The sequence below is a fragment of the Salmo salar genome, chromosome 16 (assembly GCF_965601325.2).
Source record: "Salmo salar chromosome 16, fSalSal1, whole genome shotgun sequence".
Classification (NCBI taxonomy): domain Eukaryota; kingdom Metazoa; phylum Chordata; class Actinopteri; order Salmoniformes; family Salmonidae; genus Salmo; species Salmo salar.
Window position 1 is genome coordinate 87,228,651 of NC_138306.1, and position 17,281 is coordinate 87,245,931.

At 44.7% G+C, this 17,281-nt stretch overlaps 1 protein-coding gene across 2 annotated transcripts in view; it reads left to right on the plus strand.

Moving 5' to 3' along the window:
- Positions 1-17,281, plus strand: part of LOC106572451 (cyclin-dependent kinase-like 5) — a 70,673-nt gene that overhangs the window by 36,697 nt on the left and 16,695 nt on the right. For both annotated transcript variants that reach the window (XM_082963134.1, XM_082963135.1), the window contains 6 exons: positions 8,997-9,179; positions 9,490-9,610; positions 9,780-9,839; positions 11,346-11,436; positions 12,403-12,592; positions 14,165-14,245. In XM_082963134.1, the coding sequence (XP_082819260.1) occupies positions 8,997-9,179; positions 9,490-9,610; positions 9,780-9,839; positions 11,346-11,436; positions 12,403-12,592; positions 14,165-14,245 (726 nt within the window). The remainder of the gene's footprint in view (positions 1-8,996; positions 9,180-9,489; positions 9,611-9,779; positions 9,840-11,345; positions 11,437-12,402; positions 12,593-14,164; positions 14,246-17,281) is intronic.

Here is a 17,281-nt window from a genome sequence, read left to right on the forward strand (position 1 = left end):
GAGGAAAGCCTGGCTAGTTCCGCGAAGTCGTGGGGAAAACCCACTCACTACGTTGTGTTCCAAATGACACCCTATTCCCTATTTAGTGCACTACTTTGGACCAGCACCCGTAGGGCTCTAGTCAAAAGTAGTGCACTATGTAGTGAATAGGGTGCCATTTGGGACACCGATATTGAGAGGAGGCTTATCATCACAGACCAGCTTGAAAGACGGGATTTCTCCACAGTGCAGGATATCTTCTCAGTGCAGGATATATCCACAGTGCAGGATATCTCCTCAGTGCAGGATATCTCCACAGTGCAGGATTTCTCCACAGTGCAGGATATCTCCTCAGTGCAGGATATCTCCACAGTGCAGGATATATCCACAGTGCAGGATATCTCCTCAGTGCAGGATATCTCCTCAGTGCAGGATATCTCCACAGTGCAGGATATCTCCACAGTGCAGGATATCTCCACAGTGCAGGATATCTCCTCAGTGCAGGATATCTCCTCAGTGCAGGATATCTCCACAGTGCAGGATATCTCCTCATTGCAGGATATCTCCTCAGTGCAGGATATCTCCTCGGAGTAGTGGGGTAAAAAACTCACTCTGTGAATGAGAGGTGTGTTTGAGTGTACCAGTGTAATCGTATTGGGTGTATTTGTTTTGTGTGTACTAGTATTGAGTGTACTAGTATTGAGTGTACTAGTATTGAGTGTAATCGTATTGAGTGTACTAGTATTGAGTGTACTAGTATTGAGTGTAATCGTATTGAGTGTACTCGTATTGAGTGTACTAGTATTGAGTGTACTAGTATTGAGTGTAATCGTATTGAGTGTACTCGTATTGAGTGTACTAGTATTGAGTGTAATCGTATTGAGTGTACTCGTATTGAGTGTAATCGTATTGAGTGTAATCGTATTGAGTGTACTCGTATTGAGTGTACTAGTATTGAGTGTACTAGTATTGAGTGTACTCGTATTGAGTGTAATCGTATTGAGTGTAATCGTATTGAGTGTAATCGTATTGTGTGTACTCGTATTGAGTGTACTAGTATTGAGTGTACTAGTATTGAGTGTACTCGTATTGAGTGTAATCGTATTGAGTGTACTCGTATTGAGTGTACTCGTATTGAGTGTACTAGTATTGAGTGTACTAGTATTGAGTGTACTAGTATTGAGTGTACTCGTATTGAGTGTACTCGTATTGAGTGTAATCGTATTGAGTGTACTCGTATTGAGTGTAATCGTATTGAGTGTATTTGTATTGAGTGTACTCGTATTGAGTGTACTCGTATTGAGTGTACTAGTATTGAGTGTAATCGTATTGAGTGTACTCGTATTGAGTGTACTAGTATTGAGTGTACTAGTATTGAGTTTAATAGTATTGAGTGTACTAGTATTGAGTGTAATCGTACTGAGTGTACTCGTATTGAGTGTACTAGTATTGAGTGTAGTAAACTCAGCAAAAAAAGAAACGTCCTTTCATTGTCAACTGCATTTATTTTCAGCAAACTTAACATGTGTAAATATTTGTATGAACATAACAAGATTCAACAACTGAGACATAAACTGAACAAGTTCCACAGACATGTGACTAACAGAAATTGAATAATTTGTCCCTGAACAAAGGGGGGCTCAAAATCAAAAGTAACAGTCAGTATCTGGTGTGGCCACCAGCTGCATTAAGTACTGCAGTGCATCTCCTCCTCATGGACTGCACTAGATTTGCCAGTTCTTGCTGTGAGATGTTACCCCACTCCTCCACCAAGGCACCTGCAAGTTCCCGGACATTTCTGGGGGGAATGGCCCTAGCCCTCACCCTCCGATCCAACAGGTCCCAGACGTGCTCAATGGGATTGAGATACGGGCTCTTCGCTGGCCATGGCAGAACACTGACATTCCTGTCTTGCAGGAAATCACGCACAGAACGAGCAGTATGGCTGGTGGCATTGTCATGCTGGAGGGTCATGTCAGGATGAGCCTGCAGGAAGGGTACCACATGAGGGAGGAGGATGTCTTCCCTGTAACGCACAGCGTTGAAAAAGGGACATGTCTTTTCTTGCTGAGTTTAGTATTCAGTGTAGTCATATTGAGTGTACTAGTATTGAGTGTACTAGTATTGAGTGTACTCATATTGAGTGTACTAGTATTGAGTGTACTAGTATTGAGTGTACTCATATTGAGTGTACTAGTATTGCGTGTACTAGTATTGAGTGTACTCATATTGAGTGTACTCGTATTGAGTGTACTCATATTGAGTGTAATAGTATTGAGTGTACTACTATTGAGTGTACTCATATTGAGTGTACTAGTATTGCGTTTACTCATATTGAGTGTACTCATATTGAGTGTACTAGTATTGAGTGTACTTGTATTGAGTGTACTAGTATTGTGTGTACTCGTATTGAGTGTAATAGTATTGAGTGTACTAGTATTTAGTGTACTCATATTGAGTCTACTAGTTTTGAGTGTACTAGTATTGAGTGTACTCATATTGAGTGTACTAGTATTGAGTGTACTAGTATTGAGTGTACTAGTATTGTGTGTACTAGTATTGAGTGTACTAGTATTGTGTGTACTCATATTGAGTGTAATAGTATTGAGTGTACTAGTATTGAGTGTGCTCATATTGAGTGTACTAGTATTGAGTGTACTAGTATTGAGGGTACTCATATTGAGTGTACTCATATTGAGTGTACTAGAATTGCGTGTACTCGTATTGAGTGTAGTAGTATTGAGTGTACTCATATTGAGTGTACTAGTATTGAGTGTACTAGTATTGAGTGTACTAGTATTGTGTGTACTCATATTGAGTGTACTAGTATTTTGAAAGTATTTGATGTGTGTACCTTGGAGTTTGCACTTTGGGACTATTCCATTGGTTCCATCCTATAGTGTCAGTTGGTTGGTTGCATGGTGTCTTGCCCCTGCCCACTCCCCACTAGATGTCCAGCAGCGGCCATGTTTTTAATTGCCAAACATTTAAACTGTTCTCTCATTTGTAAAACAATAACACCCTGGTCTGTGCTATTTAGACCTAGGCTGGCTTTTGCTCATTTCCTACTGAATCAAAGTAGGTTGTGTAGGTTAATGATTTCTACAGGAAGAGGAGGCGCAAAACACTGATGCTGGGCTCAAGGTCTGTCTGTGTGTGTGTGTCTGTGTGTCTGGGTGTGTGTGTGTGTGTGTGTGTGTGTGTGTGTGTGTGTGTGTGTGTGTGTGTGTGTGTGTGTGTGTGTGTGTGTGTGTGTGTGTGTGTGTGTGTGTGTGTGTGTGTGTATATACTTCTTATTGTTACTTTGTCCTTGATGTTCACACTATGTACTGTAGATTAATGACTAGCCAGGGCTAAAGATATCCATGACATTCATTGTGCCAATATCAGAAAGTTAGGCCTACATATTTTACCCTTTAAAGCCAACAGCACAAACTGGATACATGGATATATCTGGTATGGATAGCTCTGATATGGATATCTCTGGTATGGATATATCTGGTATGGATATCTCTGATATGGATATCTCTGGTATGGATATCTCTGGTATGGCTGTCTCTGGTATGGATATCTCTGGTATGGCTATCTCTGGTATGGCTATATCTGGTATGGATATCGCTGGTATGGCTATATCTGGTATGGCTGTCTCTGGTATGGATATCTCTGGTATGGATATCTCTGGTATGGATATCTCTGGTACGGCAGTCTCTGGTATGGATATCTCTGGTATGGATATCTCTGGTATGGCTGTCTCTGGTATGGATATCTCTGGTATGATATCTCTGGTATGATATCCCTGGTATGTATATCTGGTATGGCTATCTTTGGTATGGCCATCTCTGGTATGGATATCTCTGGTATGGCCATCTCTGGTATGGATATCTCTGGTATGGCTGTCTCTGGTATGGATATCTCTGGTATGATATCTCTGGTATGATATCCCTGGTATGTATATCTGGTATGGCTATCTTTGGTATGGCCATCTCTGGTATGGATATCTCTGGTATGGCTGTCTCTGGTATGGATATCTCTGGTATGGATATCTCTGGTATGGCCATCTCTGGTATGGATATCTCTTGGATATCTCTGGTATGGATATCTCTGGTATGGATATCTCTGCAGGCAGACTGTTGTTTAGAGAAGTGTTGTAATCCCTGCATTGGAGGCACCCTGGTTTCAAGTTCTACTTCCAGCTAGTGGCCCTCTCAGTATTGTCTCTGTTGACAGAGAAACCGTCTTGGATTCACTGACCATCTGCCCGTTAGCACATGAACAACAGCAGTGGAGAGGTCTGGGGGACCAGAGGGACAGACAAACAGGCTTGGAACCCTTCAATATAGGTAACAGTGAGGGACACAAAGGACACATCTTAAATGACTACCCTATTCCCTATTTAGTGCACTACTTTTGACCAGAGCCAGATTGGGTCAACCATATAGGGCTCCGGTGAGAAGTTGTGCACTATGTAGGGAATAGGGTGTAATTTAAGACGTAAACCAGGGAGAGATTCAACTGTGTGGCTAAAATAGTGAGTGATTCTCTCAGAAGAGCCATAGTCTTTGTTGTCAAGATAAACTGTAACCAGAATCCATTGGGTTACCTTTTTAAAATGGCCCATCTTATAAAACATCATTACATACACTCCATTGGAAACACTAGCTTACTGTACAATTTTTATTTATTTCTCTCTAAATGTCTGTCTTGTTAAAATATGTTTTCTTCCTAAGATTCATCATCTCTGTAGAATGATTTATAGTTATAGATGGATTTTAATTATTAACTGAGGCTGTTCTGTCTTATCTGAGCTTGGTATTTATATTAATTAGCCTATGAAAGCATTGAAGCCATTGAACGTTGACTTGAGTGTGTTATCCTGGTCTAAGATGAGAGTGTTGGCTCAGCTGTGGTCTTGGAATAGTCTGAGACTTGGGCTTGTCTCTCTCTCCCTCTCTTTCTCTCCCTCTCTCCTTCTCTCTTTCTCTCCCTCTCTCTCTCTCTCTCTTTCTCTTTCTTTCCCTCTCTCCATCTCTTTCTCTCTCTCTCTCTCTCTCTCTCTCTCTCTCTCTCTCTCTCTCTCTCTCTCTCTTTCTCTCTCCCTCTTTCCTTCTCTCTCTCCCTCGCTCTCTTGGCATCGAATAGTCTGAGTCTTGGGCCGAATCCCACAGAACATATTTAGTGCTTCAGTTCTTCAGTTCTCTGCTCAGTGTGGGCAGGATAGGCATGTATCATCCTTCTCTCACACTCTGTCTCTCTCTCTCTCTGTCTCTCTCTCTCTGTCTCTCTCTCCCTCTCTCTCATGGCTTATTTTGCTAGGAAGAGATAAGATGTCTCTCCATGGTCCATGCTAGTTCGTCATGATGTTGAACAGAGGTTGGTCTTCCAGGAGTTATACTAGATTTAGCATCAGTAAATAGACAGAGAGCAGTGAGAAATGCTCAATTTCTGGTGAAACTAACACTACTACTACTAACACTATTACTATTACTACTCAGTACGTTCAGCCGTCAAGCTGAATAAGTCATTTTCAATAGGAGGAGATTCACTTTAATGTCCACTTGGCCAAAGATGAGGGATACCTTGTGTCTATTCTGATCAGAGCTGTTCTAACACGCTGGCTTTGATGTAGAGATGGTGTTGCTGATAGACCCCACACAGACACACACACACACACACACACACACACACACACACACACACACACACACACACACACACACACACACACACACACACACACACACACACACACACACACACACACACACACACACACACACACACACACACACACACACACATACACACACACACAGATAGATAGATAGAGACAGCAGACCTTGGATCTAGCAGCACCATGTGAGAATTACCAATGGGGCCTGGAAATTAAGTGATACCCTTCAGGACCTAATTCAAGATGAGTTAATAACACGTTTTAGAAAAATAGAGAGGCAGAGAGAGACAGAGAGAGAAAGAGAGAGAGAGAGACAGAGAGAGAGGGGGGGGCAGGGAGAGAGGTAGAGAGAGGCAGAGAGAGACAGAGACAGAGAGAGAGAGATAGAGAGAGAGAGAGAGAGAGAGAGGGGGGGGCAGGGAGAGAGGTAGAGAGAGGCAGGGAGAGAGAGAGGCAGAGAGAAAGGCATTGAGAGAGAGGCTGAGAGAGAGATAGAGATAGGCAGAGAGAAAGAGAGGCAGAGAGAGAGAAGTAGGGAGAGAGAAAGAGAGAGAGGCAGAGAGAGGGAGAGGCATAGAGAGAGAGGGAGTGAGTGAGTGACAGAGAGAGATAGAGAGAGGAAGTAAGAGAGAGAGAGTAATTTTAGTACCCCCCACACCTGGGTAACTTCAGGATATGTGGAGGACCACACCTGGGTAACTACAGGATATGTGGAGGGACCACACCTGGGTAACTTCAGGATATGTGGAGGACCACACCTGGGTAACTTCAGGATATGTGGAGGGACCACACCTGGGTAACTTCAGGATATGTGGAGGGACCACACCTGGGTAACTTCAGGATATGTGGAGGACCACACCTGGGTAACTTCAGGATATGTGGAGGACCACACCTGGGTGACTTCAGGATATGTGGAGGGACCACACCTGGGTAACTTCAGGATATGTGCAGGGACCACACCTGGGTAACTTCAGGATATGTGGAGGGACCACACCTGGGTAACTTCAGGATATGTGGATGGACCACACCTGGGTAACTTCAGGATATGTGGAGGGACCACACCTGGGTAACTTCAGGATATGTGGAGGGACCACACCTGGGTAACTTCAGGATATGTGGAGGACCACACCTGGGTAACTTCAGGATATGTGGAGGGACCACACCTGGGTAACTTCAGGATATGTGGAGGGACCACACCTGGGTAACTTCAGGATATGTGCAGGAACCACACCTGGGTAACTTCAGGATATGTGGAGGACCACACCTGGGTAACTTCAGGATATGTGCAGGAACCACACCTGGGTAACTTCAGGATATGTAGAGGACCACACCTGGGTAACTTCAGGATATGTGGATGGACCACACCTGGGTAACTTCAGGATATGTGGAGGACCACACCTGGGTAACTTCAGGATATGTGGATGGACCACACCTGGGTAACTTCAGGATATGTGGAGGGACCACACCTGGGTAACTTCAGGATATGTGGAGGGACCACACCTGGGTAACTTCAGGATATGTGGAGGGACCACTGCTTTTAAAATGATCTGAGGAGGATCCCAGATTTTGACACCCCTGAAAATACATCTATTCAGGTCCTTCCTGCTTTTTAGTGGCCTGCTGGTATGCTCCCTTGATGAGAAATCTTGCCTGAAACCTGAAGATTTGCATTAGCCCTGAGAGTTATTGTGTAGGGCCTAGGCTTTAGCTCAGCGGACTAACACTGTGTTGTGGTGCGAAGAAGACCTGGATTCGAACATAGTCACTCACAGTATTTAGGGTTACTGTCACTGGCGCCCCACCATCAGTGGGATCCACAGGAGGTTGGTGGCACATTAATTGGGGAGGACAGGCTCGTGGTAGTGGCTGGTGCTGAATCAGTTGAATGGTATCAAATACATCAAACACACAGAGGGGATGGCTGCCAATTTACAGCCTCCTAACCAACTGGGCTATTTTGTTCGTTTTTTCACATTGTTTGTAACTCATTTTGTACATAATGTTGCTGCTACCGTTTTTTTAAAGTTTAGTTTATTTTGTAAATATTTTATCAACTCTATTTCTTGAACTGCATTGTTCAAGGTCTACTACACTTGTTGTATTCAACGTTTCACTGTAAGGTCTTCTACACCTGTTGTATTCAGCGTTTCACTGTAAGGTCTACTACACCTGTTGTATTCAGCGTTTCACTGTAAGGTCTACTACACCTGTTGTATTCAGCATTTCACTGTGAGGTCTACTACACCTGTTGTATTCAGCATTTCACTGTAAGGTCTACTACACCTGTTGTATTCAGCATTTCACTGTAAGGTCTACTACACCTGTTGTATTCAGCATTTCACTGTAAGGTCTACTACACCTGTTGTATTCAGCATTTCACTGTAAGGTCTACTACACCTGTTCTATTCAGCGTTTCACTGTAAGGTCTACTACACCTGTTGTATTCAGCATTTCACTGTAAGGTCTACTACACCTGTTGTATTCAGCATTTCACTGTAAGGTCTACTACACCTGTTGTATTCAGCATTTCACTGTAAGGTCTACTACACCTGTTGTATTCAGCATTTCACTGTAAGGTCTACTACACCTGTTGTATTCAGCATTTCACTGTAAGGTCTACTACACCTGTTGTATTCAGCATTTCACTGTAAGGTCTACTACACCTGTTGTATTCAGCATTTCACTGTAAGGTCTACTACACCTGTTGTATTCAACGTTTCACTGTAAGGTCTACTACACCTGTTGTATTCAGCATTTCACTGTAAGGTCTACTACACCTGTTGTATTCAGCATTTCACTGTAAGGTCTACTACACCTGTTGTATTCAGCGTTTCACTGTAAGGTCTACTACACCTGTTGTATTCAACGTTTCACTGTAAGGTCTACTACACCTGTTATATTCAGCATTTCACTGTAAGGTCTACTACACCTGTTGTATTCAGCATTTCACTGTAAGGTCTACTACACCTGTTGTATTCAGCATTTCACTGTAAGGTCTACTACACCTGTTATATTCAGCATTTCACTGTAAGGTCTACTACACCTGTTGTATTCAGCATTTCACTGTAAGGTCTACTACACCTGTTGTATTCAGCATTTCACTGTAAGGTCTACTACACCTGTTGTATTCAGCATTTCACTGTAAGGTCTACTACACCTGTTGTAATCAGCGTTTCACTGTAAGGTCTACTACACCTGTTGTATTCAGCGCATGTGACAAATAAAATGGATGTGTTTGATGGCGTTCCATTCGCTCCGTTCCAGCCATTATTATGAGCCATCCTCCCCTCAGCAGCCTCCACTGACGGGATCCCTCAGTGTGACACTCTGGCATACTGTTTTCCAGGAGACCAATGAGCTCGTGGCCATAAAGAAGTTTAAAGACAGTGAGGAGAATGAGGAGGTTAAAGAGACCACGCTAAGGGAGCTGAAGATGCTGCGGACGCTGAAACAGGAGAACATCGTGGAACTCAAAGAGGCTTTCAGGAGGAGAGGGAAACTCTACCTGGTCTTTGAATATGTGGAGAGGGTCAGTGAATACCTAGAGGATGAACCTTTTTAATGATAACCTTTAATAAACCAGAATAGTCTAGTCAGTAAAAATGTCCACTACTTTCTAGGGATTGCTGGGATGCGCTAATGGTTGGATGATAAATAATCATGTAATATACTTAGCTACTGTTTACGTCAGCAGTTTCACTTTTACACTTTTACAATATTGCCATAGTATCTAACTTGTTTTGAAAGGGGTTGGATTTGTGGCATATGTTATACAGAGCATTATGGGTAGTGTAGTTGTAGCTGTGATTGACAGTAGTACTGTGGATTCTGTGTTCCAGAACATGCTGGAGTTGCTGGAGGAACTGCCTAACGGAGCGCCACCTGACAAAGCGAGGAACTACATCTACCAGCTGATCAAAGCTATCCACTGGTGCCATAAGAATGAGATCGTACACAGAGGTGAGGAACTCTTACCTTTACTAAAATGAGTTCACCTTTTCCTTTAGTTCTGCTAAGATAAAGTGTTGAGTCAGAGGCAGGGCCTCCCAGCAGAGATGGTTTGGTGTGACTTTTGGTTTTGCCAAGTACCAGACGCGTGTGAAAACTGGTCTCCTCTGTTTCTCCTCAGACATCAAGCCTGAAAACCTCCTCATCAGCTCTGAGGATGTTCTCAAACTCTGTGATTTTGGTAAGTAGAAATATGTCACTTTTAGCATAGTAATTAACTCAGTACATTTGATGTATGACGAGCTCAGTCTCCCTGGTAAGCAATGGTCAGTATCTGTCCATGACTTCCTCTGTTTCTCTCTGGTCTGGTTTCCTGTAGGCTTTGAGTCAGTATCTGTCCATGACTTCCTCTGTCTCTCTCTGGTCTGGTTTCCTGTAGGCTTTGAGTCAGTATCTGTCCATGACTTCCTCTGTTTCTCTCTGGCCTGGTTTCCTGTAGACTTTGAGTCAGTATCTGTCCATGACTTCCTCTGTTTCTCTGGTCTGGTTTCCTGTAGGCTTTGAGTCAGTATCTGTCCATGACTTCCTCTGTTTCTCTCTGGCCTGGTTTCCTGTAGACTTTGAGTCAGTATCTGTCCATGACTTCCTCTGTTTCTCTGGTCTGGTTTCCTGTAGGCTTTGAGTCAGTATCTGTCCATGACTTCCTCTGTTTCTCTCTGGTCTGGTTTCCTGTAGACTTTGAGTCAGTATCTGTCCATGACTTCCTCTGTTTCTCTCTGGTCTGGTTTCCTGTAGGCTTTGAGTCAGTATCTGTCCATGACTTCCTCTGTTTCTCTCTGGCCTGGTTTCCTGTAGGCTTTGAGTCAGTATCTGTCCATGACTTCCTCTGTTTCTCTCTGGTCTGGTTTCCTGTAGGCTTTGAGTCAGTATCTGTCCATGACTTCCTCTGTTTCTCTGGTCTGGTTTCCTGTAGGCTTTGAGTCAGTATCTGTCCATGACTTCCTCTGTTTCTCTCTGGCCTGGTTTCCTGTAGACTTTGAGTCAGTATCTGTCCATGACTTCCTCTGTTTCTCTGGTCTGGTTTCCTGTAGGCTTTGAGTCAGTATCTGTCCATGACTTCCTCTGTTTCTCTCTGGTCTGGTTTCCTGTAGACTTTGAGTCAGTATCTGTCCATGACTTCCTCTGTTTCTCTCTGGTCTGGTTTCCTGTAGGCTTTGAGTCAGTATCTGTCCATGACTTCCTCTGTTTCTCTGGTCTGGTTTCCTGTAGGCTTTGAGTCAGTATCTGTCCATGACTTCCTCTGTTTCTCTCTGGTCTGGTTTCCTGTAGGCTTTGAGTCAGTATCTGTCCATGACTTCCTCTGTTTCTCTCTGGCCTGGTTTCCTGTAGGCTTTGAGTCAGTATCTGTCCATGACTTCCTCTGTTTCTCTCTGGTCTGGTTTCCTGTAGGCTTTGAGTCAGTATCTGTCCATGACTTCCTCTGTTTCTCTCTGGCCTGGTTTCCTGTAGACTTTGAGTCAGTATCTGTCCATGACTTCCTCTGTTTCTCTGGTCTGGTTTCCTGTAGGCTTTGAGTCAGTATCTGTCCATGACTTCCTCTGTTTCTCTCTGGTCTGGTTTCCTGTAGACTTTGAGTCAGTATCTGTCCATGACTTCCTCTGTCTCTCTCTGGCCTGGTTTCCTGTAGACTTTGAGTCAGTATCTGTCCATGACTTCCTCTGTTTCTCTCTGGCCTGGTTTCCTGTAGGCTTTGCCCGCAACCTGTCAGAGGGAAGTGATGCCAACTACACTGAGTATGTAGCCACTAGGTGGTACCGCTCTCCTGAGCTACTGCTGGGGTGAGTCCCACCTACTGGACCTGTGTGTGTATGGGTGTGTAAGAGGCGCTGTGTGGGGGTGTGTAAGAGGCGCTGTGTGGGGGTGTGTTTGTATTGGTGTGTGTGTGTGTGTTTGTATTGGGTGTGTGTGTGTGTGTGTGTGTGTGTGTGCGTGTATGTGTTTGTATTGGTGTGTGTATTGGTGTGTGAGTGTGTGTGTGCGTGTGTGTGTTTTTGTATTGTAGTGTGTATTCTTGCGTGTGTGTTCGTATTGGTGCATGTATTGGTGTGTGTGTGTGTGTGTGCAGGTGCGTGCGTGTGTTGTGTGTGTGTGTGTGCGTGTGTGTGCAGGTGCGTGCGTGTGTTGTGTGTGTACATTGATAAGTGTCTGTTTGTCTGCATAGCTGTCAGTCCATACAGATATCCTTCTCTGAATATTTCTGTGAATATGTGTATTAGTCTGGCCTTGATAAATCCTGTTTTAATGTGTATACTACCAACTCAGTGTGGTTACTGTGTCTATCTGATCGTCTAGATAATGGAACATCATGTGGTGGGGCTCCTTCCTCTCTCACAGCAACTAAATCAACTCTTACATTTATTGACACTTGGTATTTGAATTCCGCCCACGCAAATATTTTCTCTCTTCATCACTCTTCCTCAGTCTCAGCGGCTCGCTCCTCTCTTCTCCTCTCTTCTCTCAGACAACCTCTCTCGTTCTCTCTCTCTCCTCTCTCTCTCCTCTCTCCTCTCTCTCTCTCTCTCCTTTCTGTCATTGTGTTCATCACCTTCTGCTGAACCAACATCATCATCACCATCATCATTTACCATCATCATCATCATCATCACCATCATCATCACCATCATCACCATCATCATCATGTGTCCTTATTATTCTGAATGTACTCTTCTGGTTCAGTTTTACAGATGCATCACTTAAGCCGTCTCTCTCTCTCTCTCTATCCCCTCCACCCCCACCCACCCCAGGGCCCCCTATGGTAAGGCTGTAGACATGTGGTCAGTGGGTTGCATCCTGGGGGAGCTGAGTGATGGTCAGCCTCTGTTCCCAGGGGAGAGTGAGATAGATCAACTCTTTACCATCCAGAAGGTCCTGGGTCCTCTACCTGCTGAACAGATGAAGCTCTTCTACAACAACCCTCGCTTCCATGGACTACGGGTAAGGTCAACTCTGGGGTCGATCTGTTCAGCTGTTCTGTCGTCACCTCACACTCCACCTCCGCTTTCCTCTCCCATTTCTTCCTCTCTACCTATCCCACCTCTCCCTCCATCTCTCTCCTCCCCTCTCTCTCCTGTCTCTTTCCCACCTATCTGTGTGAGTCCTGGTGGCTGTCTTCCCAGTGTGGTCTGTGACTGAGTCATCATGTTATGGTGGTGTTCATCATGTTATGGTTCAGTGTTACTGTAGAACAGAGAGACAGAAACAGAGAGACAGAAACAGAGACAGAAACAGAGAGAAACAGAGAGAGAAAGACAGAGACAGAGACAAAGACAGAGACAGAGAGAAAGACAGAGTGACAGAGAGAGAGACAGAGTGACAGAGAGAGAGACAGAGAGAGATTGTCAGAGAGGCAGAGAGACAGAGTGAGTGAGTTAATGTATGTAGAAGCTGTAAGTAACTCTGGGAGAACTGTTAACTGTTAATACTGAATAATCATCAGAATAATCATTAACACTACACCTATTTCAGATATTGGTCTCTCTCTCTCACACACACACACACACACACAGTCTTGTACAGCTAACCTTGTGGGGACACACTAAACCTAACCCTTACCTTAACCCAAAAACCTAACCTTAACCCTAACTTTAATCCTAACCCTAGCTCCTAACCCTAACCCTTATCGTAGTTCTAACCCGAACACTAAACCCTAACCTTAACCCTAAACCCTTAGAAATAGCATTTGACCTTGTGGGGACTAACAGAATGTCCCCAGTTGGTCCAATTTTTCTTTGTTTACTATTCTTGTGGGGACTTCTGGTCCCTGCAAGAGTAGTTAAACACGTCCACACAGAGATCCACACATTCAGACAGACAGAAACATGCATGTCCACCAGCCTCCTGATGCACTCCCACACAGAGATACACACATTCAGACAGACAGAAACATGCATGTCCACCAGCCTCCTGATGCACTCCCACACAGAGATCCACACATTCAGACAGACAGAAACATGCATGTCCACCAGCCTCCTGATGCACTCCCACACAGAGATCCACACATTCAGACAGACAGAAACATGCATGTCCACCAGCCTACTGATGCACTCCCACACAGATCCACACATTCAGACAGACAGAAACATGCATGTCCACCAGTCTCCTGATGCACTCCCACACACAGATCCACACATTCAGACAGAGAGAAACATGCATGTCCACCAGCCTCCTGATGCACTCCCACACAGAGATCCACACATTCAGACAGACAGAAACATGCATGTCCACCAGCCTCCTGATGCACTCCCACACAGAGATCCACACATTCAGACAGACAGAAACATGCATTTCCACCAGCCTCCTGATGCACTCCCACACAGAGATCCATGGGAGTGGTGGTAATCATGTACCTGCTATAGTGAAAACTGTGTTAGGCCCGTTGACAGCATGTCTGGCCTCAGACACAACAGTCAGCTGGGTCTCCTGTCAACTCCAGTCAGACACATCTGAATCTCAACATAGACACTACACTCTGAAACCTCCCAGCTGTACCTGTGTGTGTGTCAACAGTTCCCCTCAGTGAACCACCCTACAACCCTGGAGCGGAGGTACCTGGCCATCCTGAGTGGCCTCATGCTGGATCTGATGAAGGTAACACACACACACACACACACACACACACACACACACACACACACACACACACACACACACACACACACACACACACACACACACACAGAGACACACAATTGGTATTGCCAGTATTAGCGCATTCTAGGTCCTCCAGGCTTAAACTAGACTAGTCCTGTTAATGGAAGGTATTCTGGGTCCAGAAGGCTTAAACTAGACTAGTCCTGTTAATGGAAGGTATTCTGGGTCCAGAAGGCTCAAACTAGACTAGTCCTGTTAATGGAAGGTATTCTGGGTCCAGAAGGCTCAAACTAGACTAGCCCTGCTAATGGAAGGTATTCTGGGTCCAGAAGGCTCAAACTAGACTAGTCCTGCTAATGGAAGGTATTCTGGGTCCAGAAGGCTCAAACTAGACTAGTCCTGCTAATGGAAGGTATTCTGGGTCCAGAAGGCTCAAACTAGACTAGTCCTGCTAATGGAAGGTATTCTGGGTCCAGCAGGCTCAAACTAGACTAGTCCTGTTAATGGAAGGTATTCTGGGTCCTCCAGGCTCAAACTAGACTAGTCCTGTTAATGGAAGGTATTCTGGGTCCAGAAGGCTCAAACTAGACTAGTCCTGTTAATGGAAGGTATTCTGGGTCCAGAAGGCTCAAACTAGACTAGTCCTGTTAATGGAAGGTATTCTGGGTCCAGAAGGCTCAAACTAGACTAGTCCTGCTAATGGAAGGTATTCTGGGTCCAGAAGGCTCAAACTAGACTAGTCCTGCTAATGGAAGGTATTCTGGGTCCAGAAGGCTCAAACTAGACTAGTCCTGCTAATGGAAGGTATTCTGGGTCCAGAAGGCTCAAACTAGACTAGTCCTGTTAATGGAAGGTATTCTGGGTCCAGCAGGCTCAAACTAGACTAGTCCTGTTAATGGAAGGTATTCTGGGTCCTCCAGGCTTAAACTAGACTAATCCTGTTAATGGAAGGTATTCTGGGTCCAGAAGGCTCAAACTAGACTAGTCCTGCTAATGGAAGGTATTCTGGGTCCAGAAGGCTCAAACTAGACTAGTCCTGTTAATGGAAGGTATTCTGGGTCCAGAAGGCTCAAACTAGACTAGTCCTGTTAATGGAAGGTATTCTGGGTCCAGAAGGCTCAAACTAGACTAGTCCTGCTAATGGAAGGTATTCTGGGTCCAGAAGGCTCAAACTAGACTAGTCCTGTTAATGGAAGGTATTCTGGGTCTTCCAGGCTCAAACTAGACTAGTCCTGTTAATGGAAGGTATTCTGGGTCCTCCAGGCTCAAACTAGACTAGTCCTGTTAATGGAAGGTATTCTGGGTCCAGAAGGCTCAAACTAGACTAGTCCTGTTAATGGAAGGTATTCTGGGTCCAGAAGGCTCAAACTAGACTAGTCCTGTTAATGGAAGGTATTCTGGGTCCAGAAGGCTCAAACTAGACTAGTCCTGTTAATGGAAGGTATTCTGGGTCCAGAAGGCTCAAATTAGACTAGTCCTGTTAATGGAAGGTATTCTGGGTCCAGAAGGCTCAAACTAGACTAGTCCTGTTAATGGAAGGTATTCTGGGTCCTCCAGGCTCAAACTAGACTAGTCCTGTTAATGGAAGGTATTCTGGGTCCTCCAGGCTCAAACTAGACTAGTCCTGTTAATGGAAGGTATTCTGGGTCCAGAAGGCTCAAACTAGACTAGTCCTGTTAATGGAAGGTATTCTGGGTCCAGAAGGCTCAAACTAGACTAGTCCTGCTAATGGAAGGTATTCTGGGTCCAGAAGGCTCAAACTAGACTAGTCCTGCTAATGGAAGGTATTCTGGGTCCAGAAGGCTCAAACTAGACTAGTCCTGTTAATGGAAGGTATTCTGGGTCCAGCAGGCTCAAACTAGACTAGTCCTGTTAATGGAAGGTATTCTGGGTCCTCCAGGCTTAAACTAGACTAATCCTGTTAATGGAAGGTATTCTGGGTCCAGAAGGCTCAAACTAGACTAGTCCTGCTAATGGAAGGTATTCTGGGTCCAGAAGGCTCAAACTAGACTAGTCCTGTTAATGGAAGGTATTCTGGGTCCTCCAGGCTCAAACTAGACTAGTCCTGTTAATGGAAGGTATTCTGGGTCCAGAAGGCTCAAACTAGACTAGTCCTGTTAATGGAAGGTATTCTGGGTCCAGAAGGCTCAAACTAGACTAGTCCTGTTAATGGAAGGTATTCTGGGTCCTCCAGGCTTAAACTAGACTAATCCTGTTAATGGAAGGTATTCTGGGTCCAGAAGGCTCAAACTAGACTAGTCCTGCTAATGGAAGAAATTCTGGGTCCAGAAGGCTCAAACTAGACTAGTCCTGTTAATGGAAGGTATTCTGGGTCCTCCAGGCTCAAACTAGACTAGTCCTGTTAATGGAAGGTATTCTGGGTCCAGAAGGCTCAAACTAGACTAGTCCTGTTAATGGAAGGTATTCTGGGTCCAGAAGGCTCAAACTAGACTAGTCCTGCTAATGGAAGGTATTCTGGGTCCAGAAGGCTCAAACTAGACTAGTCCTGTTAATGGAAGGTATTCTGGGTCCAGAAGGCTCAAACTAGACTAGTCCTGTTAATGGAAGGTATTCTGGGTCCAGAAGGCTCAAACTGGACTAGTCCTGCTAATGGAAGGTATTCTGGATCCTGCAGGCTCAAACTAGACTAGTCTTGCTAGCTAATGTATGTCTATGACTAAAGCTGTGGGTCAGTCAGTACTCTGCTGTTAGCTAGGCTTACAGTACATCACACTTTCCTCAGGAGATGAATGGTGTGATAACCCTCCCACCCATCTCTCTGTCTCTGGATCGACATGGTGAAAAGCCAACAGTCTTGTTTTTATTATGGGCTGAGTCTCTGGCATTTCTATTTTGCGCGTGATAATGAATTCACAAATGTAACCAACAAATGTAGAGCTCTGCGTTAAGAATGCTGTAGCTCAGTTAGTTGAGCAAGACGCTTGCAACACCAGGGTTGTGTCATCAGCAAACTTAATGATGGTGTTGGAGTCGTGCCTGGCCGTGCAGTCATGAGTGAACAGGGAGTACAGG